This window comes from Micromys minutus, assembly GCF_963924665.1.
Source record: "Micromys minutus genome assembly, chromosome: 25".
Classification (NCBI taxonomy): Eukaryota; Metazoa; Chordata; class Mammalia; order Rodentia; family Muridae; genus Micromys; species Micromys minutus.
Window position 1 is genome coordinate 5,333,276 of NC_137960.1, and position 27,682 is coordinate 5,360,957.

Below are 27,682 nucleotides of genomic sequence, written 5' to 3' on the forward strand. Positions count from 1 at the left end.
GGCAGGGGGTCTCCGAAGACAGGCAGCGGGGCGCCCGGGAGCCGAGAACACTGAAAAGCAGACTCACTAAGCAAAAAGGCTGGAAGCTACAGAGAAAGAGGGATTCCGGCTCAGGGGCGGGGCGGGGGGACCCGAACCACGGGCGGCTCACCTGCATGACACCGTGATCTCCACCTTGGTAGCTGGGATGCTGCCCGCCAAGGAGTCGAACTCGCTGAGCGACGCCATGTCCTCGGGCTGCTCCATCGCCCACCGTCCCCCCCACCCCACCCCAAATTAGTCAATATTCCTGCGCGATTCACGCCTCCTCCGGAGCGGCTGCAGCCCTGGGCTGGGCGGCCAGGGGAGGAGAGGAGCGCGAAGAGGGGGCGTGGGAAGTGCGAGCGGGAAGGGGGCGGAGAGCGGGGGCCGCGGAGAAACGGGGCGCGGGAGCTACTGCGAGGAGGCGGGGGCCGAGGCGAGGGAACCAGGACGCAGTGGGGAGGGGTCCCGGAGGGGGCGTGGGGACTCGGGGAAGGGGGCGAGGATTGCGCTGCCTCGGGCTCGGGGCGCCGCGCCACGTCCTCTGCTAGGGCTCCGGCTCCGGGGTGCCTGGACTGCGGGAAAATCAAATGTGCCCGGAGTCGCCGCCGCCTCCCGACAGGCGCGCGCTGCGTGCGGGGTCCGCGGGCGCCGGAGGGGCCGCCCGCAGGGGCCGGGGCGGGGCCGGGGCGGGGTCTGCGCGGGGCGAGTGTGGGAGCGATGTGTGAGTGTGCGCGCGTGTGTGAGTGTGTGTGCACGCGCGTGGCGGGCGTGGGGACGCGGCTCCGGATGACGGGGACAGGGCTGGCGATAGCCAGAGAAGGTCCCAGGGTGCGCACCGCAAGTCACCCCCCCCCCGCCCCACTTGTCCAGCCAGGGTCTGCGTGCTGGGGGAGGGGGACAGTCCAAGGGGCACCTGTTTGGGCAGCGTCTAGGCGCACCGCCACCGGAGGGTCTAAACCCAGAGCAAGCTCTCCATCTCCCTCTTGGGAGGTGGCGATCAGCCCGGTGCCAGGAAGACTGGTCTGGTTTCCGACTAGGGTTGGGTCAGTGGGCGCTTGCCCATCCGCCTCTGGTGTCCGCCAACCCTGGTCTTGGCTAGTCGCCCGAACCTTTACCCAGCCCCGTCGTCTTCCTCCTCCTCTCGTCGTGACCATAGCGGCCGAGCCAACCTCCGGGTCTGTCTGGAAGCTTCCTCCACTAGACTGAGTGGATGGCCTCAGCTCCCTAGGCTTTGTAACTGGCACCCCAGTATACCCGGCTCAGAGCCCTGCAAAGAGGGTCAAAACATCTCTCAAGCAGTTTCTTCCCAGCCAGGCCTAGAGCCCCCTGCTAGGCTCAGCCTGCCCTCTGGGCCTGGGGTTGCAGCGCCAAGCTAGCTCCTGGAGGCTGTGCGCGTAGTTTCCTCTCCAGCAAATCCACCCGCGGCCCCTCCTCAGCTTCAGTGTAAGCTTTGCTGAGACAAAACGGAGCGGATCTGCAACTTCCTCGCCCACCACCTCACACATTGTGGATGCCTGGTCGCTATCAGCGGTGGCCTTCTGGCAGCCGGGCATTCCCGGCAGGTGCGCACGAATGCTGCTTGAAATCAATTTTCAATACCTCAGTCAGAGCCAGGGTTGAAGATAAAGAGAGCACCTTCCTTGGGCTTGCACGAATGATTTGTTTACCCACGTCTCCAGATCTGCTGGAACCAAGTTCTGTCACCTGGAGCGGACAGTCAGAAGCATTGGATTCCCCCAGGAAGCATTCACTTTTGGGTTGGGCATGGAGTCCCCTGCATAAAGAATCCAGTCTCCGCTTGTTTCTTCGTGGGTTTCTTGTTTTGTTTTTTTTTTTAATTGTTTTTCAATTTTTAATTGATTTCAAATTTAGAACAAAGTCCAGTCTGAGCCCCAAGTGAGCTGCTAGTCAATATGTCTAAAACTATGGTTCAATATGGTAATGAGACAGAATTCGCAGCGGCTCCTTAGAAGTTCCCACCCAGGACGATGCTCTGTCTGTGTTCTTAGAATGACTACAGTTTCTAACACCAGATAAAAGGATGGATAGAAACGCATAAAGATTTGAAGTGACTTGCCGCCATTTATGGTTAGGAATGTGTTTTTATTTTATCATTGTTTTGTTTTTCAAGACAGGATCTCACTACTAGCCCTGGCTGTCCCGGAACTGGCTCTGTAGACCAGGCTGGCCTCGAACTCACAGAGATCTGCCTGCCTCTCTGCCGGGATTGAAAGTGTGTGCCACCGGCTGCCCGGCAGGGATGTGTTTTAAAATACAGTTCTAAATGATTGGGCAAAGATTAGGTTGCCCTTTTACCACAGGCTGTACAGATCCCCAGGCACCTCCCCCTTCTGATGTCCTCTTTGGGGTGGCAGCTATAGAGAGGTTGTTCAGCTGAGAGTCTCCTGCCGATGACATTGAAACCTGACAGCATTTGGAGTGGTGACTCTAGAGTGTCTTTGCAGAAGCATCTAGTCTGTATTGACCTCCTCTCCCCCACTGGTTGTTACATTTCGCCCACCAGCTCTCTTCAGCAAAACAGAACAAACCATATCTGGTAACTAACTTCTTGTTAGGTTCTGTCCTAGAATTAAAGAGGAAAAAAAAAAAAAAAAAAAAAAAAAAAAGCGTAGAGGCAGAAGCATCTCTGTGAGTTCGAGGCCAGCCTGGTCTACAGGGGGAGTTCCAAGACAGACAGGGCTATGTAGAGAGACCCTGTGTCTTCTGTGTCTTAGTCAGGGTTTGTATTTCTGCACAAACACCAGGACCAAGAAGCAAGTTGGGAGGGAAGGGTTTATTCAGCTTACACTTCCACATTGCTGTTCATCACCAGAGGAAGTCAGGACTGGAGCTCAAGCAGGTCAGGAAGCTGGAGCTGATGCAGAGGCCATGGAGAGATGTCGCTTACTGACTTGCTTCCCCTGACCTACTCAGCCTGCTTTCTTATAGAACCCAGGTCTACCAGCCCAGGGATGGCACCACCCACAATGGGCTGGGCCCTCCCCCCTTGATCACTAATTGAGAAAATGCCTTACAGCTGGATCTCATGGAGGCATTTCCTCAACTGAGGCTCCTTTTTCTGTGATAACTCCATGTGTCAAGTTAACAAACAGTACCAGCCAGCACACACTGTCTCAAAGATAACCACGACAAAGGGCAAAAAGAAATGGGATCTGTTTCTAAAAGCCCCAGGCTAGTCAGGCTTCAGGACTTGTAGACAGCGCTAGCCAGCATTGAGGAGGGCTGTGGAAGGTTGCATAGAGGGCCAGGGATCAGGGAACAGGGGAAGAATGGGACCTGGAGGGCAGGTGACTGAGTGATCACATTGTGAGTGTGAGGCCTTGCACGGGCGCTAGAGTCAGCCCTGAGACCGACTTGGACAGAGTGTTTGAGAGGTCAGGGAAGGCAGGGTGGTTGGGAGGGCCACTGCCACCGCACAAGCACTGGGTCCTAGGGCTCTTCTCACCCCATCTGCCCAAATAGCGGCTTTTGCCAGCTTTCAGCTCCCTGGCTAAAATGGCTGCCAGCTCCATGCTCTAGAAGGACTCACCTTCTGACAGGGCTAGCCTGACACACGGGGTGGCTGAGAGGGTCCCAGAGCCAGAAGTCTCAGCCCGAGATGCAGACTCCAACAGGTGCACTGGGCTTAGCTTTTGCCCCATCGCCAGTGAGGCTGAGGGACGACTGTAGAACTCAGGCCAGAGGTGTGTCTAGAGTAAAGGCTAAAGATTGGTGGGGGTAGAAGATGAGGCCAGGAGGCAGGTTCCAGCTGCCACTGGCCTATCCAAAAAGGGGTTACCGACGGAGAGGAGGTCTGGGAGACACTTCTCTGCCCCATGGCCATCAAAACAGTCAGGCCCAGAACAACTCTCCAATGAGTGTCCAGAGCGTGGCTTCCGATCTTTGCTCAAACAACTCACTCACTGGTAGTTTAAAGCAAACCCGAGGGGAATGCATTTTGGGTGAATTTGTTCTCTAGAAGGTATCATGGTATTCTGTTTACCGGGCCACCTGTGACATCCTGGCAAACCCTCTGGTGACCCATCGCATGCTACAGACTGATTCTGGGGGTCTAGAATCCAGATCAGAAGTAGCCTTGACCCCGGCCCACCCGCCACGGAAGCACCATCATTCCTCTGATTAAGAACCTTGAGCACGGACCCGGGCCGTGCCCGAAAGAACTAAGATAATCAGCGTCAGCATTTTGCCGTCAAGACTGCAGACGGCCTTCATCTGACCTGATTCTTGGTGTTAATGACGGCAGAGCAATTTTGAGAGGCAGCTCTCGGCATCTATAAGGAGGGGAAAAGCACTGAGGGCTGGGGACCAAGCTCCTTGCAGAAGAGGCAGCTGCAGTCGCCCTTCCGCTCAGCCCCTCCCCTCCAGAGGCACTCTGAGTTAGCCTGCCCTCGAATCTGCCTGGTTAGGATGGGAGAAAGCTGATGTGAGGTTGGAGCGGGAGTGTGCAAGGCGGGGTACCCATGCTATACCTGAGAACACTGTCGAGTGAACACAGCCTTGAACCAGGCAGGGTGTGTAGCTTACTTAGAGGCGTGAGTTGTACTTGAACCCCCTCCCCCATTACCTGCTGATTTAGAAGTTCAGTAAATACCCTGTAGGAGGAGAGCCAGTGGCAGGAGGAAACTTGAAACCACCATAGCAGCAGGAAGGGAGTGAGATGAAGAATCTGACTCTATCCACTACTAGAAATACAAGAAGGGGCTTGGCTCACAGACCATGTAGGTTAACCCCTTGGATTGCTGAAAAGCTTAGCTGTCAGGTCATCAGAGTCTTCCCCAGTGAGGAACCCCACTCATAACAGTGAGGTACCCAAGAGCAGTGAGGACCTGCCTCAGGGTGGGACGGAGCCATTTCCAATGGGGCGGAAGAGGCCAGAAGGATATTGGGCTCCCTTCCCTCCCCATCCTGCCACCAACTCAAAGTGAAGCCCAGATTGTTTCTTAGCCCAGGATTCACTTCTCTTGGGACCAGTTCCCAATGGACTGGCCCTCTGTGGCCTGCCTTTCATTTTGGCCTTCTCCCTCCATCCTTTCTCTCCAGATGATGGAGGCCTCTTGCCCTTATAGTCCAGGACCTAGAACCTTCACGAAAGAGAGAGAGAGAGAGAGAGAGAGAGAGAGAGAGAATACACTAATGCATGTAGCACAGATCATTCTCTGCTCAAGGCCTCCCCCCAACCCCCCACACCCCCCATACCCCCACACACACCCCCCACACACACCCCACACCCCCCACACACCCCATACACCCCACACACCAGAACATTGCATTCACCTCTCTGGCTGCATCTCTTTGGTCACTCCAGTGACCACAGTCAGCCACACAGACCTTCCTGGGCCTACAGTTCTCCACCCAGGCCTTTATACCTGCTCTTGTTTCCCTTGCTTGGAAGAGTGTTCCTGTCTGTTTCAACACCCCCAGACCCTCACAAGACCCCTCCCCAGAACTCTCCCCACCATAGGAGCAAGTCACTCACCAGTGCCTATCTCTGTGTTCTTTCCTTTTGTCTGTCTTTCCACTAGGAAAAGCTTTCCACAGACTAGGACTGTCTTGTTCACTGTTGATCCAGCACCGGAGGACAGTGCAGGTCACAACAGATCACGTGTGGCAGGCCCTCGATTCATCTGAAATGCCCACTCTTGCCCTTGGAAGCACCAGGTCCTTTGGAAAGACCCCCAGAGTCCTCTTCAGTACCATCAGACGAGTGCCCAACACACACCTCATTAAACATTTATTCCGCGTGTCTTGAACGAAGCTAGGGAACTGTGTGTCAACCATCTGGCTGACACTGTCAGGGTCTGGGGCGGGAGCCTCGCAGAAAGGAAGGATAAGATGTCTCCATCTTATTTACTGAGAACCCACCACGAACACAGCATCAAGAATCACACAGCTGCCGCCTACTCAGTCCTAACCACTGTCGTTCCACTTAACAAATCTCTGCTTCAACCATCTCTAAGGTGGAGGAGGGGTCAGGTGGCCAGAGCATCCTGCTCAATCCTGAGCAGTTTACTTCCTCAGGTGAAGAACCTGGACTGAGCCGGCTTCAGCAGCTTCATTCTCCCGAGCTAAGAGCCTGCTCAAGATGTGAGGCCCGGGGTCCTGTAGGCTGAGACCCTGACCCCCATGCTGACTTCCTGATCCTCAGAGCAACGCCCATCCTCTGGTCCTTCTCACTACATCCCAGCAAAAAACATCACAGGCTTGATTCCCCTCCCGGGCAAACTTCATCCAGAATCAGTTTGGTGTGGATTGCAGACCTCAAAGACGGCTCTGCAGATCTGGAAACTGAGGCCCGTGGAGGGAAAGAAGCCCCTTCAGGGCTGTTTGCCAGTGAGTGGTAATTAGCAAGAAAAGCTAATAAATGCTCAGATTTAAATTAGAGCCTGGGTTTTTGTTGTTGTGGTTGTTGTTGGTGGTGGGTTTTTTTTTTTTTTTTTTTTTTTTTGTTTGTTTGTTTTTGTTCCTTTTGGAGACAGGATCTCATGTAGTCCAGGCTAGCCTCAAATTCTCTATGGCCCTGCCTCCACCTCTAGGGCGCTGGGATCACAGTACTTGGTTTTAGGTAGTACTGAGGATCAAACTCATCGAGCATTCAACCAAATGAACTGTTACCAGTCTAGGTCCATGGTGACCTTGATCTGACCATAACCCAAGCTGGCCCTGAACTCATCAGCTTTCCTCAGCCTCCAGGGATTTTCAGCATGAACCATTTTACCTCAGCTCCCTCTAGGAAGGATGGTTGCCTTAACTTTCACCTCATTAACACATGGATATGACATTTCTGACCCCACAATGAGGTCCGTGTGCTCAGCCCTGCTAACAGGAGAGCAAGCTTGGATGCTCCCACCTTCTGTTTCAGCCTGTGCATCAGACCCCCCCGTTCTAGATTAGCCCGGACCCCATAGTCTAACCAGTGCTCCACTTCTGCTTTGTGTACGTGATGGGTGGGGTGGGGCTGGGGGTCAGAAGGCTTGGGTTCTTACCGGGATTCCACAATCTGGTTTTGCCCAGCCTCAGCCCTGGGTCCAAGTTTTCATCTCTCCACCTCCAGCCCCCAACTCCCTTTATAGTGCTGGAAGCTAAGGCCTATCCAGGAAACACTCTACCACCTAGCTACACCCCCAGCTCCTAATTCCATTTGAAAACAGCCTCCTCCCTCCTTCGTGTGGCAGGCTCGCTTGCTTTGGGGCTTGCCAAACTCCTTGCTCCATGTTAAGACCCTCTCCCCCCGTGTCTGAGCATCTTAGAAAATGGGAGACTTGACTCCTCACATTTGGTCTCAAGCAAATTTGGAAAAGCAGACTCAGCCCCTCCTTGCCCTGACGGACTCCCACCAGTCAGCATAATGTCTTCCCAAGCTGAGGAGGAGCAGGGAGACACAGCCTCTTGGCCAATTCCATTCCTGGAACTCCTCCTTCTCCCCTGACTGGCTACAAAATCCCTGGCGCTCTCTCCCTTGGGAGTCTAAAAAATGGGGGGAGAGAGAGGAGAGGGCTGTTGCTGTCTCTCCTAGTGGTACCGGTACAGGGCTGCCTGGGAAGCTACTGAGGATGAAATATCCTCTCCCCCCTCCTAAGCTCTAAATTGATTTTCATGCCATGCGACTCATATTTGCTTGCCTGGCTGCAGAGGTAACTGAAATGTGCGCAGAATGCCAGGAGCCTGGCTTTGTGTGCAAGCTGAGGTCCCGGAGGCCCTGCCCTGCCATGCCTGCTGGAGTCTTCAGCTGCCTGCCGTGTGATTTCCCTGAGTTTATTAGCTGCCTCCCACTCCCAGCAGCTCATCAGACACAAAGGTGGCCTACCTCCTCTACCTTTGGCTAGGAACAGCTGCCCTGATCGAGGGAAACATCTGTTCCTCGGTTCTCTGATAATTCCATCAGTGCCTAGGCGAGGATCAGGTGTCAAGCTCTGGAGCTAATGCCAGCTTAGAACAGGGCAGGCATTTTACCACTCTCTCTTCTGGGATCTCTGTTTATTAGGTTCCCCCCAGTAGGGAAAAGATAGGGGGAGAGGTATGAGTCCATGGCATAGATCTTCCACAGTATGTGCCAGGCTCTGGGTTCCATGCATAATATTTGCACTCGCGAACACACACACACACACACACACACCCCAACTTCCAGTGTGAAGGAGGGACAAAGCAGAGCAGAGAGGAAGAGAATTTTGCAGCCCTGTGTTGAACACCCGTTGGAAACATTACAAGAATACAGGTCTGCCCAGCACCTGAGCTCACCAAGCAACTCCCTCGTCCCTCCTGCTTCTGGAAAGGGAGCCACAGAAGCAGAGTCTTCCGGATTGAATGTGGCTGAGGACAATGGTGGACTGTGGATTCCCCTTCCTTTGATGGCTTTTCTTACACATATGTGCTGACCTGGAATAGCCACTTTTCCTGTCAGTTGATGAGGAAGCAGAGATGTGCCGGGCCCCTCCTCCGCACCGCCTCTGCCTGTACTGAGCACACAGGGCACAGCTCTTAATGGAGCCCAGCCAGACCCTTGAGGAGAGGGAAGTGATTTCCATGAACCGAGCCCAGCGGTTCAGCCATTACACTTCTGACCCAATTAATGCACTGATCAGGATCACGTGTGTGTCCTGGGCCCCAGCAGCCGGCTTCTGGGAAGGGGCTTGAGAGTACGGAGCAGGGTGGATGTCCCCACCTGAAAGGTCATTGTCCCCCTCTATGTACCAAGAATGAGGACAGCCGAAAAAGAGCTAAACTCAGCAAGAAATCCCCAAGTCTGCTCCTTGCTAGCACCACTGTTCCATCTGTTCGTTTACTCTACTGGGCTTTGGTCCTCAGTTTGTTCATCTAGAAATGGGTGTAATAAGGTCAGCCTCAGAGGTTGGTTGGTTTGGGTGATGAAGACAAAAATATACACCGGGGTAGGGGGGGGCGTGTGCCTTTAATCCCAGTGCTCGGATCTCTGGGTTCAAGGCCAGTCTGGTCTGTAGAGAGTTCCAGGACCGTCAGGGATATAGAGAGATCCTGTCTCAATACAAAAACAAAGATAAACACTCAAGTTGAATGTCAGTGAAGGACTCCGGATCACCCACAGAAAGGATGACTTTACTGCGCAGGAGAGGACTAAACAGAAAGGAGAAGCCAGCTCTTTAGGACCAGGCACATACCCAGCCAAGCCCAGGTCTCCTGCCACCCAGACATGGGAGTGACTGCCTAGACCAGCTGACAGAAGACGGAGCACCTCGGCCCACGAAGCTCTCGTAGGCTGACTCTGCTGAAAGGCTCCATTCTAGTCGGTGGCAATCTGAGCAGTCCTTGGTTTTCCTCATTGCAAGAGCAGCTGGCTTGGCTTAGTAAAATCTTGAAAGGTGTCTCTGCTTCTTGAAGCAGCTGCAAGGCTAAACTGTACTCATAGTGGCCTCTAGTGGCAGACTTCCAAAATAGCACAAAATACCAAAAAACGGGAACTTGGCAGCTGGAGGAATCTTCTCAAATTGACCTACATTCAGACTCAAAAGGCCCAAGTTCAAACCTTAGCCCGACAAACAAGGAGACTCAAGGTGTCCTGTGGCTCTCCAAGGTGACACAGAGTCCTCACACTCCTGTGCTTGCACATTTTAACCCGTGGTTTTAGCCAGGGGACTTAAGAAGACTTGTTATAATAGGTGAGTATGTTCGCATGAGTATGATAAGTACAGGAGCCCACGGAGGCCAAGAGAGAGTCGGATGCCCTGAGTTAATCGGAGGTACCGGCAGTTGTGAATCGCCATGTGGGGGCCGAGAGACGAACGCTGGTCCTTTGCAAGAGAAGCAAACACCCTCTCTTAACCACTGAGGCATTTCTCCCACCCAGATACAACCCTTGAATTTTCTGTTTGTTTCCTCCTGGAGACGGATCTCCCTATGAGACCAGGCTGGTCTCAGACTTGCCACCGCAGGCAGGGATTCTAAATCACCAGTTTGGAAAAACAGGAATCCAATTTCTCCGTGGGGCCAAACCAGCCTTGCCTCCCATTCTTGCCGCCTGCAATTTTGTCTCATGTGTCCAGAGCTGCTGGACCGTTTTTTGTTTTTTTTTTCTTGGCACTTACCTAAATCACAGGAGCCTTTTCTATGGAACCTGCTTCTGAGGGCACAAAGTGCTTCTTGGCAGGAAGCACCCAGCCTGAACACATGTTCCTGCCAATGTTTCCTCCTCCGCACCCTGCAAGCGTGGTGCCGGAGGGGCCACGGGGAGGCTCAGATTGGCTCGAGGATCTGGGGGTAGGAGCCATTCGCTGTTTGTGGGGAAAGCTATTTTGACATATTCTGGAGACACGATCCAAAAATAAACGAAGCTGAGGACTTCCAGAGGGCTGAGTGGAAAAGGCTTTTGCTGTCACGCCAGCCAAAACCAGGGTCTATGACTCTGGGTGCAGCTATTTCGGCCAGTGAGCCTCCATCTTTTTTTCTGATGGAGGATATTTTATTTGATTCACTCAGGTGCCGGGAAGACAGCTCGGAATAAGAATGAGGCAGGGCCTTGCAGAGGTCAGAGCAGGGAGGGAGGAGGCTGTGAGGGCAGGCTCCTGGGGGATGGGCACAGAGAAGTAGGGTAGAAGTCAGAGCATTTACCTGCCAAACAGGAGCTGCTGGGTTCTCTGCCCCAAACTGGGATGGAATGCATGCTCACGCACACACGTACACACGTATACACACACACACACACACACACAGAGAGAGAGAGAGAGAGAGGCTGAATACATGTTCTGCTATGAGCAGTACTGCAATCCCATTGCAATCCCATTGCAGAGACTGCCATGAGTTCAAGGCCAGCCTCTGACCCCGACCCAGATAAGGAAAGTTCAAGATCATTCCCTGCTAGAGTTAAGGGCTGCCTGGGATACACAAGGACCTGTCGAAAATAACAAGAAGCCCAAGGGAAGACATGTTTTCAGGTTGCTTCACAGGTGTCCTCTCCCTTCTCTGCCACTTCTCCCACGGGGTACTCCACCTGACTCTGGTGCTCACACTGCAGGTACCCAAGTGTTCCTAAGGGGCACAGCAGGGCACTGTCCTCTGGTGTCCATCTCAGCAAACAGAGCCAGGGAAGCACTGAACTCAGCCTGGGCTTTCTCTTCTTTCCCAGTACCACAAGAGGCAGACGGTGGGGTCAAGGACCTGCCCGCCTTATGCTGTCGGAAAAAATTCCCTCTTCAGGTTCCCGTTAGACTAATGTGACTTCGTGACTTCCTATCCAAAGTGTGGCAGCTGAACCAGAGTCACCATCTCCAGAGGCCTGAATGTACTGCGCCCAGGCACAGAGGGCCAGCTCTCAACAGGCCAGCTCACACGCCTCACGACAGGCCAGCTCACACGCCTCACGACAGGCCAGCTCACACGCCTCACGGCATGGGCGCCTGGCTCTGGGCTCCTTCCGCTGACTTATTTACTCCTAACCGCAAACCTTCTAAGTCTAGAATCTTCCCACAAAGGCTACCTCTTTCCTGTCCTTTGTTGAGCCCCACACGTCTCTCAGCCCTTCATTACTCTCTAAGTCAGAAACTGGAGCCTTCCCCATCACCCAGGGTGGAAACAGCAGGGCACTTACTGTCACACCAATGGTCTAATGATCTAATGGCTTACTTACCCTGACAGTGTGACACAGCTAACAGGCGAATTCAGCGGGATCCGTGTTAACCAGACGTGGACCCTGCACGTGGAGGCTTCCTAGCAGTCACTAGTGACTGTTAAACATTAAACACTCACGTTCCCTCTCTGAGGCCCCGTGCTGAGCCAACGAGTAGCTGCCTTGGCCTGTGTGCGGAGACTTTTCTAGAAGCCAGGAAGGTTTGTTTCATTGCCCGGAGGAAGAGCTTGAAGGGTAAGGCTTGTGGAATGGAACTTAGGCCACTTCCCAAAGTGCACACTCAATGGCTCTCAAGCACACCGTGCCTTAAGAAGCTCCCAGTGTGAGAAAGCAAAGCCATGCAGTGGATCTCCTCTCCTCCCACAGAATCAACTTGACACACGTTGGGGAGGAGGAAACCTCAACGGAGGAAGCGCTTTCACCTGCCCTGTGAGACATTCTCTTGATGCTGATTGATAAGGACCACACAGCTCACTGTGGGCCTGAGTTATTTAAGAAAGACCGCTGAGCAAGCAAGGGAAGCAAGCCAGGGAGCAGCCACTCCCGTGGTCTCTGCTTGGTTTGTTCCTGCCCCATCTTCCCTGGATGGTAGACTGTGACCTGAAAATTGGAGGATGAAATGAACCCTTTCCTCCTGCAGGTTGCTTCTGCTCGGTGCTTGATCTCAGGGACTGAGTAACTAGAGCACAGAGCACATCCGGGTTCACCAGCAGCTCACCCCCCCCCCCCCCAGACCGACCGCCCGCAGCATCCGGGACATCACTTGAGGCCTCCCTTGGATCTGCCTCTTTCCAGCATGAGTTGCTCTTGCACAGGGGAAGCTAACAGAGACTGGAGACCACAGGGGCGTGAATCTTGAAGACAGAAACGCTGCAGTACCCCTCTCCTCCAAGAGCTGGGTGTGGTGGCACATGCCTTTAGTCCCAGAACTTGAGTCCGAGGCCAGCCTGGTTTATATATAGGAAGTTAAGCCAGCAAGTGCTACACAGTGACACCCAGTCTCAAAAAGAAAAAAAAGCCGAGAATCTAGAACAATATCAGACCACAGCAGTGATTCCAACTACCAGTGGTGTTTTATTCTGGAAGTTGTGTATTTCATAGGTATAAACACCCTTCTTCTTACCCGACCCCCTTCAAATCTAGAAAGTAAAAAAATAAAAAAACTAAAGACATCATGCATCAAAACCTCTTACCTATTTTCTCTAAAGCCCTAAAGAGTGTCACTTCCCGTGGGGAGGTCCATGAAGGTCTGGCCTTGTGCTTACTAAACTCCCACTCCCTCCCGGAGGAAAATGGCCAACACTCCTGCTTCCTCTCAGAGACACACTGCCCAGCCATTACACATTATCATTCCCCACTTGACACCTTCTTAGCAACTTGATTGTTGGATGCAGTTTTCATTTGGCAACAATTCAATATGGCTTTGCGTGGGATGTTTGTGTCAGAAGCAGCGGTATTGATGCTCGGGCTCTGAGAGGAAGAGAGAGCTGCGCATGTTCCTGGAGAACTCGCGCTGGAGGCTGGAAGGGGCTGTGCAGCTCATCCACGCAGCCTGCTTCTCAAGTCTGTGACTGTCGGCCAGAATGCAAATGTCCCCAGAGACGACCCCTGGTTCAGAGTAGGTATGCATGATGCTGAATCTCGGCACCCCGTGTCATCTGGAAAACAGCTCACTAGGACCTGGATGTACTGGAGACAGCACCCCATCTATCCAGAAGGGTACGCCTTAAGTATCTTCACGTCGTCCACAGGGCGGTCCTGGGAGTTTGTCTCCACCATGCCCACTCGATTCACCATCCCTATGCCTTGGCACACTCGGCCAAAAATGGTATGCTTGCCGTCTAGCCATTGTGTGGGGGCCAGGGTCACGAAGAACTGGCTGCCGTTGGTGTCCGGTCCTGCGTTGGCCATTGCGAGAATCCCAGCCCCTGGGGGACATAAGGAGAGAAAGGCGCATGAACAACAGCCCCTCCAGCTGTCAGAATGGCAGCACTGTTGCAGACAGAGGACGTCCCTCTCTGCCACACTGTCTAGGGGCAGGGTGGACCCTTCCTGCATAACCGTAGTAGCCCCCCATGCCTCTGCCTCCATCCTTCTCCAGCTTCTCTTGTGCTGTGCCTCACTAACCACTGGCCAACCTTACCCACTCCCTCACAAGAACCAGCAAGGCCTCGCTTTGCTTGGAGGAAGCTCCAGACAGCCCTTCATGACATTTAACAAGTGGAGTCCAGAACTCAGACCACGAGCAGATCTGCTGAGGATTCTCAAGAGGCGCCGTCTCCTTTCATCTGCCAGGGCACTCTGTGGCGCCACGGCTGGGCAGCTGCCTGGCACCATGCCATGGTGTCAGGTACTCACCTTGAATCACAGCCAAACAAGCAGGCTTTCAATATGCACTCTCTGTCCTGCCCATCCAGCCGGATCGCACACTCACCAGTGAACTTCAGGTCTGGATGGAGCTCATCTTCAAACTGCTTGCCATAAATAGATGCGCCACCTCGACCTGTCCAATCAGAAGACAGGCAGTGAACTGCCCAGTCTGCCTCACCACAAGAAGAGACTGAGGTCAAAGGACACAATCAGAGTCCAGGGATGGGAAAGGCACATTACAACGTTCCAGTCACTGGCTTCATTCAGGTGAGACAATACCATTTGCTTGTTAAATTAGCATTTACTGTGACAACGTGCAGGAAGCTGGACAGAACCTAAAGGGCACCTGTGCACCCCCCTCTACGGAAAACCTCCACTCATGACCGACAGGGAGCACGTTCCCAAGTATGTGAGCAAGAGTGCTTCCGCCCCCCGCCCAGCACTCACCACTGACCACCAAGCTCTGCTGGGCCTACCTCCTGCACAGACCCTACCAGCCCGCACGCCACACCACTGCTGTAGGAGAACCCGGGATGGCCACAGCCTCCCCTAAGTGAGGTGACGGAAAGGGAAGTCTACCAGCTTAGGGGGGACAGCGCTGGCACTGACACGCACAGTGGGGCAGCATCACATGACACAGGGCACAGAGAAGCTGGCATGGGTGGTAAAGGGAAGACAGACTGGTGGCCTGCTAGCAAACTCCACCACCAAGTCCAGCACGGCAGGCACGGTGCTGGGCACGTAAGCTTGGGCAGGTTCCCCTCCTGGAGCGAAGGGGCATAAATGAAGGGGACTTAAAGCCCACACCTGTAACTGCTGCATTGTGGAGGCTGAGGCAGGAGGCTGATGAGGTCAAGACGAACCTGAGCTACAGTAACAAGAACCTTTCTCAAAGAAAAGCAAGGAAATACGGTGTTCACATAGAAAAACCTAGCAGGAGGCAGGAAGGCTCTCAGCAGAGTTTACAGACTATAAACCAGTCACAGCCTGGCTGAGCTACAGGTTTGTCCACGTTGAGCAGCCATGACCAGACTCAGCTGGCAGAGTAATTGAGCTCTGGCTTTGAGTCTACCTGCAGCAGAAACCAGTTGGGAAGCAGGGTCTGTCCTCCCCAAGACAGCTGCTGAACAGGAGCTTGTGACAGCAGGTGTCCAGCTGGCCCGAGTACCAAAGCAACCTCGTGTCTCTTTGAGGGATATAATCTCTTGTGCACTGTGTAAAGGCATCACCTGTCAAAAGAGCTGATGGCCAATAACCTGAGGTCGGGCTAGCAGGTGGGACATCCAGCAAAGAGCAGGACTCTGGGAAACAGGTGACAGACTGAATGGTATAAATGGGTTCTGGGAGTTTCGAGCTAGTAGGGGAATAAGGCCGAGGTTTATTAATAAAATATAAGCCTCTGAGCCCCAGCTTATACTATTTGTTAGATTTTAGGTTGTTCATCTGAGACAGGGTCTCAAGGTGCAACCGGCCTCGAAAACTCAGAAATCCGCCTGCACCTGCCTCTTGCGTGCTGGGGCAGAGACGTGCACCACCCAGCTGTTTTTAAAGCCTTTGCCTCAGTCCTTGCTTTAAGTCCTAGGCTGTCAGAATCCTCAAGCAAGAAAATCCAAGACAAATGGGTAAGACCCAGCAGGACCGGGGAAGCCTCCCACCCGGGGCAGGTTCAGGGCACTGCGGGAAGATGAGGGGACTAAACCCCAGTATGTACAAGCTCATCCTGGAAGTGGCAGGAGTCCCCAGCATGCCCCCTAACTCACCTCCTCTGCCCAGAACAGGCGCTACACCTGCAAAGTGAAGCCTGTACTCCAAGTCTCAGGCTTCTACTCTTAGGGAACTGCCCTAGGTAGGGTTTCTATTGTTTCGATGAAACACCATGACCAAAAGCAACCTGAGAAGGAGAGGGTTTATTTTACTTACACTTCCATATCACAACTCCTCATTGAAGGCTTTCAGAGCAGAACTCAGAGAAAAGACCTAAAGGCAGGAGCTGATGTCAAGGCTATGGGACATGGCTGTATACTGGCTTGACATAAGCTGTATACTATGCTTAGCCAGCCTTCTCATAGGACCCCCCAACCCAGGGATGGCACCACCTAAAATGGATCGGGCTTTCCACAGCAATCACTAATTAGAAAATGCCCCACAGGCTTGCCTACAGCTCAGCAGGGGTTCCCTCCACTCAAGTGCCTCTGGCTTGTGTCAAGTTGACTTAAAACACTAGCCAGCACAGGAGCCTGAAAGCCACCACATAAAAGCCACTACAAACATTAAGGTACAAGCCAGTCAAGAGCCGCCACACAGTGGAGACTATAAATAACCAAGGACACATGAGGATGGCGCAGGAGGCCCTTTTCATCTCTCGGCATCTTGGGACCAAAGGTCTGGGTTTTCCAGAACACGATTTACTCAGAGCTCACCTTTCATAACCCTGCTCAACTCTGAAGAGTTTACAGAAAAGACCAGTAGGACGCCCTGTGCTGCCATTCCTGAGGACACAAGGAGTAGGGAGGGGCGGCCAGGCAGGAGGACAGGTGTCCTCAGCAGCAGCTCCCTGTGCAGACACTGCTCAGCAGAACCAGCGCCTGGCACAGGCCCCACAAGCTGTGGTCCCTGGCCAGGACTGAATGACATGCTTCCGGCCTCTGTGAAACACATATCCAACATACAGGTTGCACATACATAAAAGAGGAAGAAAAGAAACCGTAACAAACTTCAAGGGCCTCCCTTGACCAAGAAACACCAGTAGCAAATTCCATCAAGACCCCAACTCGCCAACCCCGGGTCCCCACAGTCCCTCCCCATCGACAGCAGGTGACAGGTGGATTTTTGAATCTACAGAGTAAGATTCAGGATAGCCAGGGCTATACAGAGAAATTGTCCAAAAAAAGACAGGAAAAAAAGGAAGGAAGGAAGGAAGGAAGGAAGGAAAGAAGGAAGGAAGGAAGGAAAAGGTGCTAAAGACTGGCTGAAATGCTGGCACAAGTTGTTGGACTGTTCACTACTCTCGGTAATAAGTCAAAATGGATGGATCTAGACCTTCATCTGCTCGCCAAGACCACCTGGGAGACTGACTGCTTTACAATCAAACAGCCCGCTGGCCCCCTCCCTGTTCTGGACCTGTGGCATTCCAGACTGGTCCGGGTCTCACCCGTGGCCAACAAATCATCGTGTACAATAAATTATCTTTCTTGATTTCTTAGCTGAAGGATCAGAAGAACAAATAAATAAAGCCATCCATTTCCAATACTCTCCAGCATCCTCCTCCCCCCAACCCTGCCCCCTAAAACCCTCAAGAGGAACAGACTGATGTTAAAGGCATGACACACGAAGCGTGGGCTGACACGAGTTACTATGCTTGGTGTGACTTGTCCCCAACCCACCATGACAGGCAGCAGACTCATATCTAGGCCAAAAAGCACCACAGTGAACAGCAGCCTATAAGGAGGACCACGGGCACTCAGCATCAGGTCAGCTGATCAGTACAAGCCTCTCCTCCCCTCTGGGGACAAAACCTCCAACAAATACTTCAGGTCACTGCCCCCTGAGCATTCCCAGCGCTTTCTACCCATCTTTCCTGGCCTCAGGTACAGGGCAGCCCCTTTGAGGCCAGCTGAGGCTGATGGTGCGGTTCTGTCTTATAACATAAATAAGCCTACTTTTTAGCAGGCTTTCTGTAGCAACATAGCTAGAGCACGCCTTGCATTTCCCAGCAGCTGTTTCTCATCTTCCTTCAAAAGCAGCTTCAAGCCTCCCAACCGTAAGACACAAGGCCAAGATCAAAGGCCAGAAGCTGAGAGGCAGAGAGAAAGATAAGGCAAGCTCAGTTTATACTGTGGGAGAAACAACGTGGTCATGATCTCTGCCACATTTCTAAGTGTCCAAAGCACCTCCAATGACATGCCCACTTAGTAATGACAGCGCAGACCACCTCAGAGGTCACGTAGGTGCCCAGGAAGTCAGCACAGCAATACTGAGCCCACTAAGTAAGGGAGCCATGTGCCTCCCTGGGCAGCAGACAGTCACTGTCTACAGTGGCCAGCCATCAGCCTGGCCTGCTCCCCTCCCCCGCCACTCCTGCTCCCCTCCCTCTCTCCTTCTGTCACTGACACCACCTATGAACTGCTGTCAGATTACCCACCACAAGTACCCAAGGCTACCCCTGTAAGGCAGTCTGCAAATACAACTGTCCTGCCTCAGCTCTCCCTGTCAGCACACTGTTAGTATTTCCTATCTTAAAAGCAGAACAAAACCCCAGCTCCTCAGTCCCTCAATGTCCTATGTCCCCTTCACAGGAACACGCTTATCTCCCTTCTCTACCACTCTCTGACTGGCACATGATAAGAAATACTGTGGTCATTCTGTCCTGAGGACTCTCCACACACACTTGTCCCCCTTGGGCCTCCCTCAGTCCCCAGCAACCTCTCACAGCTGGTGTCACCCCTTTCAAGACTTCCCAGTGTTCCTCTGTCCCTGGCAGCCCCTTTTCCACTGGCACCTTCTTTCACAGGGGGCAGGCCCATGGTGCCCTGAGAACACAGCTCTTCCTCTGAGAAATCTCTGAACAGCTGAGCATGCCAGCAAGTCTGCTTCCCAGGCTCACCCTGGTCCAAACTACAGCCACCCAACTCTCCCATCCAGCTCCCTCTGGATTCCAGCCCAGCTCTGCTCCTCCAGGTCCTGCCTCAATCCCTCTGTATGCACCTCACCACTTTCAGGACCACATCCACGATCCACATCACAATCTGTGCTCACTGTCCCTCGCTGGCTCCTGAACTGTGTCTTGGCAAGCATACTGATCTATAGCGTCTAACTGTATTCCCTCTGGAGTGTTCCTGCCCCAACCCTGGTATTCGGAGCCCTAGTCAACCTTATCAGAGAGGTCTTACACACACACACACACACACACACACACACACACACACACACACACACACTACCAACAGCACTGCTCTGCCCTCTAGCCCAGCAGTTTTCAACGGGGGTTGGCTGCGGCCCTGCGGATACCGGTTAATGTCAGGAACAGTTCTGGTTGTCATAACTGAAGGGTCTACTATCTAGCAGGTGGATGCCAGGCCAGCCAGCTGCTAAACATCCTTCATTGCCAGTCCAGCCCACATCAGAACCACCTAGCCTCACCCGATAATGCCAAGGTGGAGGTGCCCTGCCCCCTACCTAACAGCCACTATTTTCAAGTCACTCAACAGCAAAGGACTGGCTCACCAGCTGCCTTCTCATAAGGCAACCTCCCTGCTGACTCCTGTCCATAGCAGCCAGACCCACAGAGGGAGTCTAGCAGGTACCTGTGAAATGCTGAATAAATTAACCAAGATAAATAATACTTTTTAAATGTTCCCATGCCAAGGATTTGTCAACTACTTTTCCAACAAGAGCTCACTTAGCTGTCACGATAACCCTGGGAGTAGACAGCGTGGTCACTACCTCCTGACAAGAGCTCTGAAAAATTACCTAACCTGTATGTGTGACAAGTGACCATGTGGGACCAGGACTCGGGTCTAAGCATACTGGGCTCCACAGCACTGCCTGGCACCTGGACGTGACCCTACCTTGCCGAGAATCCCAGCTGGACTCAGCCTCTCAGGTATTTTATTTCTTACTCCAGTCACAAGGGTCCCTAGTGACAAGTTAAATCTGACCATGCTGGATTAACCTGCACCCTTGGTGGGATTTGCGTTAACAGGGCCCATCTTACCCTGACCCCATGCCTTCCCCACTGATGATCAATCTGCCTGTGATGGTGTGCATGTGCTCACCCCAGGAAGTGGCACTATTAGAAGGTGTGGCCTTGTAGGAGGAAGTGTGTCACTATGGGGGTGGGCTTGGAGACCTTCCTCCTAGCTGCCTGAGGATGCCCAGTCTGTTTCTGGCTTCCTTTGGATGAAGATATAGAACTCTCAGCTCCTCCAGGGTCATGCCTGTCTGGATGCTGCCATGTTCCCGCCTTGATGATAATGAACTGAACCTCTGAACCTGTAAGCCAGCCCCAGTTAAACATTGTCCTTTATAAGAGTTGCTTTGGTCATGGTGTCTGTTCGCAGCAGTAAAGCCCTAACTAAGACACTGCCTAAACGTCTCCTCTCCTGTTCCCTATCAGTGCAGTTCAGAGATATGTGACACTTACAGAGGCCTCAGAGTCAAAGAATGAACAGGTAGTGGGATTTGGCTACAGGACCAGTGACTGTAGGATGGGCTCTCCTCCACGCTTCCCTTGGCTTCCCAAAAGTTATGTCCTATGATTCCTTAAAGTCCAGTCCTCATACTACACACAACTACAGGACACCAACACAAATTGTAGTCATAATCTCATCCCTTTTCTGCCTCTTAAACAGAACCGATGTTTCTATGGGGCTGGGCGCTCCGTGTAAGGAGAGAGAACGCCTGGTCATCTGGGCTTCAACACCCCTCAAAGGCCCTGGAACAGTACCGGATACCTAGTAGACTCTGAGTAAGTATTTGCTAAACGAGTGAAATTAACAATGGCTTACTGTTCCAATAGACGGGTTCCATGTGTGCTCCTGGGGCGACCAAGACGATTCATAAAAGAGAGGGACCGCTGAGCACGGTGACCACATGTGATCCAAGGCCAAGAACAGAGCAAGATGGCCTCACAGAGGCACTTGGAGGGGGCGGGTCCTAACTGGAGGTGAGGAAGGGTAAGCAGAAACAGATGAAAGGCTCACAGAAAGCCAAGGAAAGGGCTGGTGAAGTTATTTCAACGTGGGCAGTGCTCAGTGTGAAATGCAGGAAGTCAGAGGGCATCTTTGAGGAAGATCACGGGAAGAAGGGCTCCTGAGCAGCTAGGCTGCAGGCAGTGGGAATGGAGAAATATACTTACTGAGGACCTACAATGTTACCTGCTATCTACCTGAAACTCTTAGAAAAGCCATGTCTTCCTTAGCTGGCTGGCAGGCTCTAGCGCCTTGGGTGTGTGTTACTTCCTGCTTGCTTTTCTCACATCCTGCTGGCAGGCTGCGCAAACATTTGTTATACTTGAGGCTGCAGCACTATTGGAAATCTTCTGAGTGCTTCAATTTCATTAAAAGTACATCATGGAAATGTGACATTAGGAAAGACAGCAAAGTAACTAGAGAGACACGGGAGGGCCCACCATCAAACAGAAGGCACCGCGCCAACAGTTCACTTCTGAGTGGCTTCCACTCGATGAGCATGGACTCTCGGTGCTGTTACAGATAAAGTTCATTTCGTCACAGCAACGAGGAGAGGTGGGCACCGTGATGTACGCTTTTAATCCTAGAACTCCAGGCAGTTGGATCTCTGATTTCAGGGCTAGCCTGGTCTACAAAGGGAGTTTCAAGACAACCAGGCTACATAATAAAACCCTGTTTCAAAGAAACAAATGTCAGAAAGTCAGGAATCAATCCTGCCTTGCCTCAATATCCAGTACAACAGAAAAAAACACAAAGATTTTTTTTTTCCCAAAGGCAAAACTAAAGAGAAACAAAGAAACAGCCTGGTGTGGCCAAACACACCTCTAACCCCAGTCTGGGGAGGCAGAGACAGGCAGAGCCTTGAGTTCCAGGTTAGCTCCCCAATTCCTCTTCAGGTTGGATACAGTGGGAGCCAGCAACCTTGAACTCACAGTGGGGAAGACACATGGCACCAGATAAACTTGAAAAAATGACAGGAATCTGCTACATTGCACCGGAACAAAAGCAAGGCGGGGACAGGACACATGGATGCTGATATTATCAACAGAAAGGGCATGGCACGTATAGGACAGACCACAGCAAAGGCAAGGACAGCAGGACAGGAGGGGTGGGGTGAGGGGAGAAGGCGCAGCTGGGCTGAGGAGACTGGAACCCAGCGGCTAACAGGGCGGATGCAGCTCCGGAACAATGAAAACTAGAACAAACGTGACTGAAAAGCAGGTGAGACAGGGAAGGTCTGGGGAAAAGGAAAGACCATCTCACCAACGGACAGAAAGGAAGAGGAAGGCACAACACAGCAGCTTCCCGGGGCATGTGTGGTAAGCATGAGGGGAAATGCTCCCACAGGCTGACTCACTGGGCTGGAGGGGAGCACATCTGTCCTCGGATTTCCTGAAACTATGTTTAAACCAGAAGGCAATGACCAGAATTTTCTAAAAATTATCTGAGGGGATGAACCAATATGATACTCTACTACTCATGGCCTTTTTAAAGTACAAAGGCAGGAGGCAGAAAGTCTGAAACAGACAAACCCACAATTACAACACCCTCAGTCCTTTCAATAAAAATCCTGAGACAGGACCGTGGCCAGGGAGATGGCTCGGCTGGGCAACGGCTCACCATGCAAACCTGCTGACCCGAATTCAGTCAAAACTACTGCGGTGCTGCCCATCTGTAATGCTGACACTCCCACAGCAAGATGGGACATGGAGACAGTAGAATGTGATAGAAGCTTCCAGGCCTGCTAGCCTGGAATACACAAAACAGCCCAAGCGAGAGGCTGAGAACCAACTCTAGGAAGGTCCTCAGACCCAACATGAATGCTGGAAGTTACAGGTGCTTAGTTTGCAGGGGTGGGGTGGGGCGGGGGCGGGGCTGCATAGACTTACAAGTGTGTGCATGCATGTGGAGGTCAGAGGTACCCGGGTGTCCTGGATTTTGCACCACCCTGCCGGATCTCCCTTTGAAGCCACATTCATTTCTATGCTATCCTTAAGGATTCTCAAGAATTTCAACCAAGGGCTGGAGTGGTTAAGAGTACTCACTGCTCTTCCAGAGGTCCTGAGTTCAAATCCCAGCAACCACATGGTGGCTCACAACCATCTGTAATGAGATCTGATGCCCTCTTCTGGTGTGGCTGAGGACAGCCACAGTGTATATAAATAAAAATAAATAAATCTTTAAAAGAAAAAAAAATTCAGCCAAACCCTTTACAAAGTCCAAGCTCCTGACTTCCTGTTCCAAACACTCCCCTTACTCCACGCTCAGCCTTCCTCCTTCACCACCAGGCAGAGGCCTCAGAGACACCCTTGCCCATCTTCTGTCACGCCATCTGTTCAGTCTGTCAGCAAATTCAACACAAGCATTCGCTGGGCTGAGGCAGCAGCTCCAATGGCAGAGTGCTGCACTCCCAGCACCACAGGCTCGGGCTCCGCCACGTACGTCAATCATGGATGACAATGAACTCTTCCTGATCCGGGCCTGCACTCCTTTTCCTTCCCCTCCATCTCCTCTTCAAGAAGCAGCCAGAGTGACCCCAAAAGCATAGACCATATCCTGCCACTTGACTCAAAACACAGCAGTGGACACACTCAGGACATCGGGTCTATCCCCCTACGGGCTCTGCCCCCAACATCAAGGTCCCAGCTCTCCTCAGTCACACATCACACGCCAACAGCATCCCACGGAGGCCTTTTCTGGGTTTCCTACTAAAACTGGAGCCCACCCCTCCCTGCTTGTCTGAGTAGGTGTGTGTCTCTTTGTTCATTTGCTCGCAGCTGTGTCCCTAGGGCTTAGCATCATGGAGCAGAACAGGTTCACACCTGTCTCTTTGTTTGCTTGTTTTTGAGGCAGGGTCTCTCTATGTAGCTCTGGCTGATCTGGAACTCACTCTGTAGACCAGGCTGGCCTCGAACCCACAGAGATTCAGGCATCTGTCAAATGAGCGAGCTAGAATAAAGGAACAGAGAACTGTATTCTCCATGGCCTGGGACCACCTGTTTTTCACTCCTGCCTGAACCAATCCCACGTCACTTCGTCTCACTCCATGGGTTTCTTCTGCTCTGGAGCCAACATTACTCTCCAGTGAGTGACACACGTAGCTCTGAGGAGAGCAGGAACCAGAGCCACTGTGTACCTGTGACCCAGCAAGTGCGAGGTAGAAGCAGGGGGACCAGGAGTTCAAGGACAACCTGGGATACATTGATACCCTGGTGGTGGTAGTGGTGTGTGTGTAGGCATGCAGCTGCTGATACAGTCCATTTGGCAGAGGGCTGGTGGTGGGGGGCAGGTGCTACTGAAGGCTCCATCGGTTGTGTGCTTGCCCAGTATACTTTAAGCCCAGGGTTCACTCCCCAGCACTACCAAAGCTGTGAGTGGCAGCAGGCAGAAACCCCAGTACTGAGGTAAGGGCTTGAAGATCAGAGGATTACATCCTTCTCAGAGAGAAAGAGGGTAGCCTGGGCTATGAGACCTATCTCAGAACAAAACCAAACCAGCTCCAGCAAACAGAAACACAAGTTGCGGCTGCCTTACCATCCAGCCATGACAGAGTGAGACTTAGGACATGTCTGGCTTAACCGTACCTGTGCCTGTCGGGTCACCGCCCTGGATCATGAAGTCCTTGATGATCCTGTGGAATTTGGTGCCATTGTAGTAGCCCCGCCGAGCTAGCTCTGCAAAGTTCTTGCAGGTCTTCGGAGCATGCTTCCAGTACAGCTCCAGCACAATGACTCCCATGCTGCAGTGGGGACAGATGGCATAGGCTAGACCGCAAGGTCAGAGCAGGCAGCGGCTCCAACACTCCTGCTGTTGGGCCATGTGAGGCAGCTGACTGTGCCCAGAGTCCATACTTGGAAGGAAATGACCCACAAAGCAACAAAGCCATAGCCAATCACCTGAGTGTGACAGGCAGGACAGCTCCTGGCATATGTTCTAAGCAAAACAACCATAAACAAGCCAAAATTCTAAGAGCATGTACTGAGGCTCTGAAACTAACCCCGAACAAGGAAAAAGACCTTATACTTCATCTGTAGATGTAATAAAAAGGCATTAAGGGCTGGAGAGATGGCTCAGTGGTTAAGAGCACTGACTGCTCTTCCACAGGTCCTGAGTTCAAATACCAGCAACCACATGGTGGCTCACAATAATCTGTAATGGAATTCAACACTCTTCTGGTGTGTCTTAAGACAATGACAGTATACTACTTACATCAAACAAATAAATAAATCTTTTTTAAAAAGACATTAAAGTGTGTTTATATACATCTGCATCAGTCTGGGGGCTGGGGGAAATGGCAACTGACCAGAGAAGAGGCAGGATGTTCAAGAAATACTTTTTCTAACTTTTATATATTTTTTGATCGTGTAAACATATATCACCTATTAAAACCAAACTTGAATAGAAAAATGAAAGCAGTCTGTGCATTAAAGAGCGGGTTAAACAGGGTTGGAGATGACTCAGCTAAGAGCATGTACTGCTTTTACAGAGGGCCACACTTCTGTTCCCAGCACTCACACCAGGAGGCTCACAACCTATACCTCCATCTCTAGGGTTCCAATATCTCCAGCCTCTGCATTCATGTGGCACACATCCACCCACACACATTAACTGAAAACCAAATCTAAAGAGAATGTGTAAAGCAAATACTCAGGCTGGTTACTTCCTATGTCCACATATGCACCCAGTATGAGTGCTTTTGTTCCCTTCCCCTGGGGCCTTTAAGGATAAGGCAGAAGCAGAAGACAAGGCAGGAGCTCCTGCTGTAATGCCACTCACTGAACTCTAGGGACGTAAAGACTGAGTTGAATCTGTATAGAGCAGCTTCAGGAGGTCCAGCAACGTGAGCACTTTGTAGAGCTAGGAGCAATGGCTCGAGCTTTCTTAGTGTCTGCACTCAGGATGCAGGGGCAGACGAAGTGGGGCTAAAGTCAGCAGATGGCTGATCAGGCTCCAAGCAAGGTTCCCTTCAATCGCCATGAAAATCGGATTGCAGGTAAATCTGAAAAACGTGGCATTTCTCTGCTAAATCTGGAGGGGGTGTGTGTAAAACAAAGCCTTCCTGTTGGAGCTGCTATCAATAGTAAACAGAATGCAATCACGCACACTGAAGGCACTGCACTAGTAGGTGGCTTAATTATATATATATATATATTTAATAATTATATATATACACACACATATATGTATATATATAGTGGCTTAATTATATCTATATATATATATATAATTTTGTATACACACACACACACACACACACACACACCGTTAGGTAAGCATTCTATCCAGCCCAGCCCAGATCCAAAGTTTCTGATCCTCTTGCTTCCATCTCCAGAGTGTTAGGATTACAGGCATGTGCAACCACACCAAATATATATGGTGCTGCAGAACAAGCTCTGGGCCTCAGGCATGCTAAGCCATATCCTCAGCTCAAAGATCACTCTTGGGTGGTGGGGAAAATCGTCCTCTACTTTCAAAGCAATTTTTTCAGACAACTCTACTACTTATCCCATAGTGTTTATACATCTGTCTCCATTATAATATACTGTTTTATCTAGATAGGTGTTTTCAAAAGTCCAGGTCCTACGTGCTGATATGCTCAACATACACACAGTGGGTGAGTGAATGAATGAAGACGGGCATGGGTAAATGAACTAATGAACGGAGTAGGAAAAGAACAGTAGGCAGAAGTCGCCGAGGTCTCCCGCGATGTTGGAGAGTCTCCCTGAGGTCCTTTCAGAACTCACAGGTACTCCCGGCCGCAGCTCCGTGCGGGCAACCTGCGAGTCAGGCCAGCCTTTCTTAACCTGCTACTGCGTCTCCTCGGTCAATTCCTCCCCGCCTCCATCCCTCACCTAGTCTCCAGGTAGACGTTGGGCGGCTGCCAGGTGTCTGGGGGAATCGCCGCCATGCTGAGCGAAAGGATCCCCTAGCAATCACTTCCGGCGGAGTTCACTGGGGACCAGTCCCTGGTGCACACTTCCGGTTCCCGCTGCTGAGCCGGTTTGGGTGATAGGATTAAGGGCGTTGGGACAAGGATGACAAAGGATCCTTCTTTCGAGGCTGGGAAGGGGGTTGCAAGTCGATATGCTCAATGCAGGGACGCAGACAAGTAAGTGCAAGGTCCTCTAGAGGCGATTCGCGCCATGCTCTGGAACGGTGATTGGTCTGTTTAGGCACGGAAGGCGGGAACAACCTTCTTCACTCTGATTGGAGGGATGTCCAAACAGTGAAGAATTTCTTAGTTCCCATACTTTGATGACTCAGACTACTAACTACAGTTATACAGACTAGTTACAGCCCTGGCTGTCCTGCAACTCCTGTAGACCAGGCTTGTCTTGAACTCTTAAGGATCCGCCTGCTTCTGTCTCCCGAGTTCAGGAGAACCACCACGCCCAGCGTCTATTCCTTAAATCAATCCTGTGGATAATAGTGGTTCTGTTTTTAAGAGGAAAAACCCGAGACTCTGCAGTTAAGTTAACCCTACAGACTCCAAAAGCAAGGAGCGTATGGAAAGAGGGAAAGGCTGGGAAGAGAATGTCAAGGCTTAAAATGACCATCCCAAGAGGTGCAAGCCCACACTGCTAGAACAGCAGAGGCAGCGGGATCTGAGAGTTCAAGGCCAGCTTGGTCTACAGAGCTAGTTTCAGGATAGCTAGGGCTACACAGACCCTGTCTCAAACAAACAAAATAAATAAATAATAAAGGACTGACTTGTGAAAGGTTGACACCCAAAGTTGTTCAGGGTGACGGGAGACACAAAGCGTTTAGCGGTCTAAAGGGAGGACAAGACAGCGATGTGATGAGTAAACTTTTATCCTTTGGGCTGGAAACGCAGGCCGGTTGGTAGACTGCTTGCCTAACAGGGCTTAATGGTTAAAGTACCTGAGTTTAGGTCCCAGGACCCATGCAAATACCAGGCAGATATGCACTAGTGATCTCAGCAACCAGAAAAGCAGAGACCAAGGGGAAAAATCCACGAAGCTGG

At 51.9% G+C, this 27,682-nt stretch overlaps 2 protein-coding genes across 2 annotated transcripts in view; both read right to left on the reverse strand.

The window, feature by feature from the left end:
* Window positions 1-246, reverse strand: part of CPNE5 (copine 5) — a gene marked incomplete at its 5' end in the record, with an annotated part of 75,553 nt that extends 75,307 nt beyond the window's left edge. Inside the window, one exon of the mRNA XM_080938320.1 lies at window positions 152-246. Coding sequence (XP_080794446.1) covers window positions 152-246 — 95 coding nt within the window. The remainder of the gene's footprint in view (window positions 1-151) is intronic.
* Window positions 247-12,715: 12,469 nt separating this feature from the next.
* Window positions 12,716-26,623, reverse strand: PPIL1 (peptidylprolyl isomerase like 1). The gene is made up of 4 exons (XM_080938387.1): window positions 26,550-26,623; window positions 24,282-24,436; window positions 14,073-14,141; window positions 12,716-13,566 (listed from the first exon to the last, which is right to left on the reverse strand). Exons 1-4 carry the CDS (start codon window positions 26,603-26,605, stop codon window positions 13,346-13,348), a joined length of 501 nt encoding a protein of 166 aa, XP_080794513.1. The 5' UTR covers window positions 26,606-26,623; the 3' UTR covers window positions 12,716-13,345.
* Window positions 26,624-27,682: the final 1,059 nt, after the last annotated feature.

Bases quoted from the DNA above. Each gene is read 5' to 3' on its own strand.
- PPIL1 (XM_080938387.1), bottom strand. From the start codon at position 26,605: ATGGCGGCGATTCCCCCAGACACCTGGCAGCCGCCCAACGTCTACCTG. The intron at 24,437-26,549 runs GTGAGGGATGGA...TCCCCACTGCAG, and splicing joins AACGTCTACCTGGAGACTAG to CATGGGAGTCATTGTGCTGG. The intron at 13,567-14,072 runs GTGAGTGTGCGA...TATGTCCCCCAG, and splicing joins TCCAGACCTGAAGTTCACTG to GGGCTGGGATTCTCGCAATG.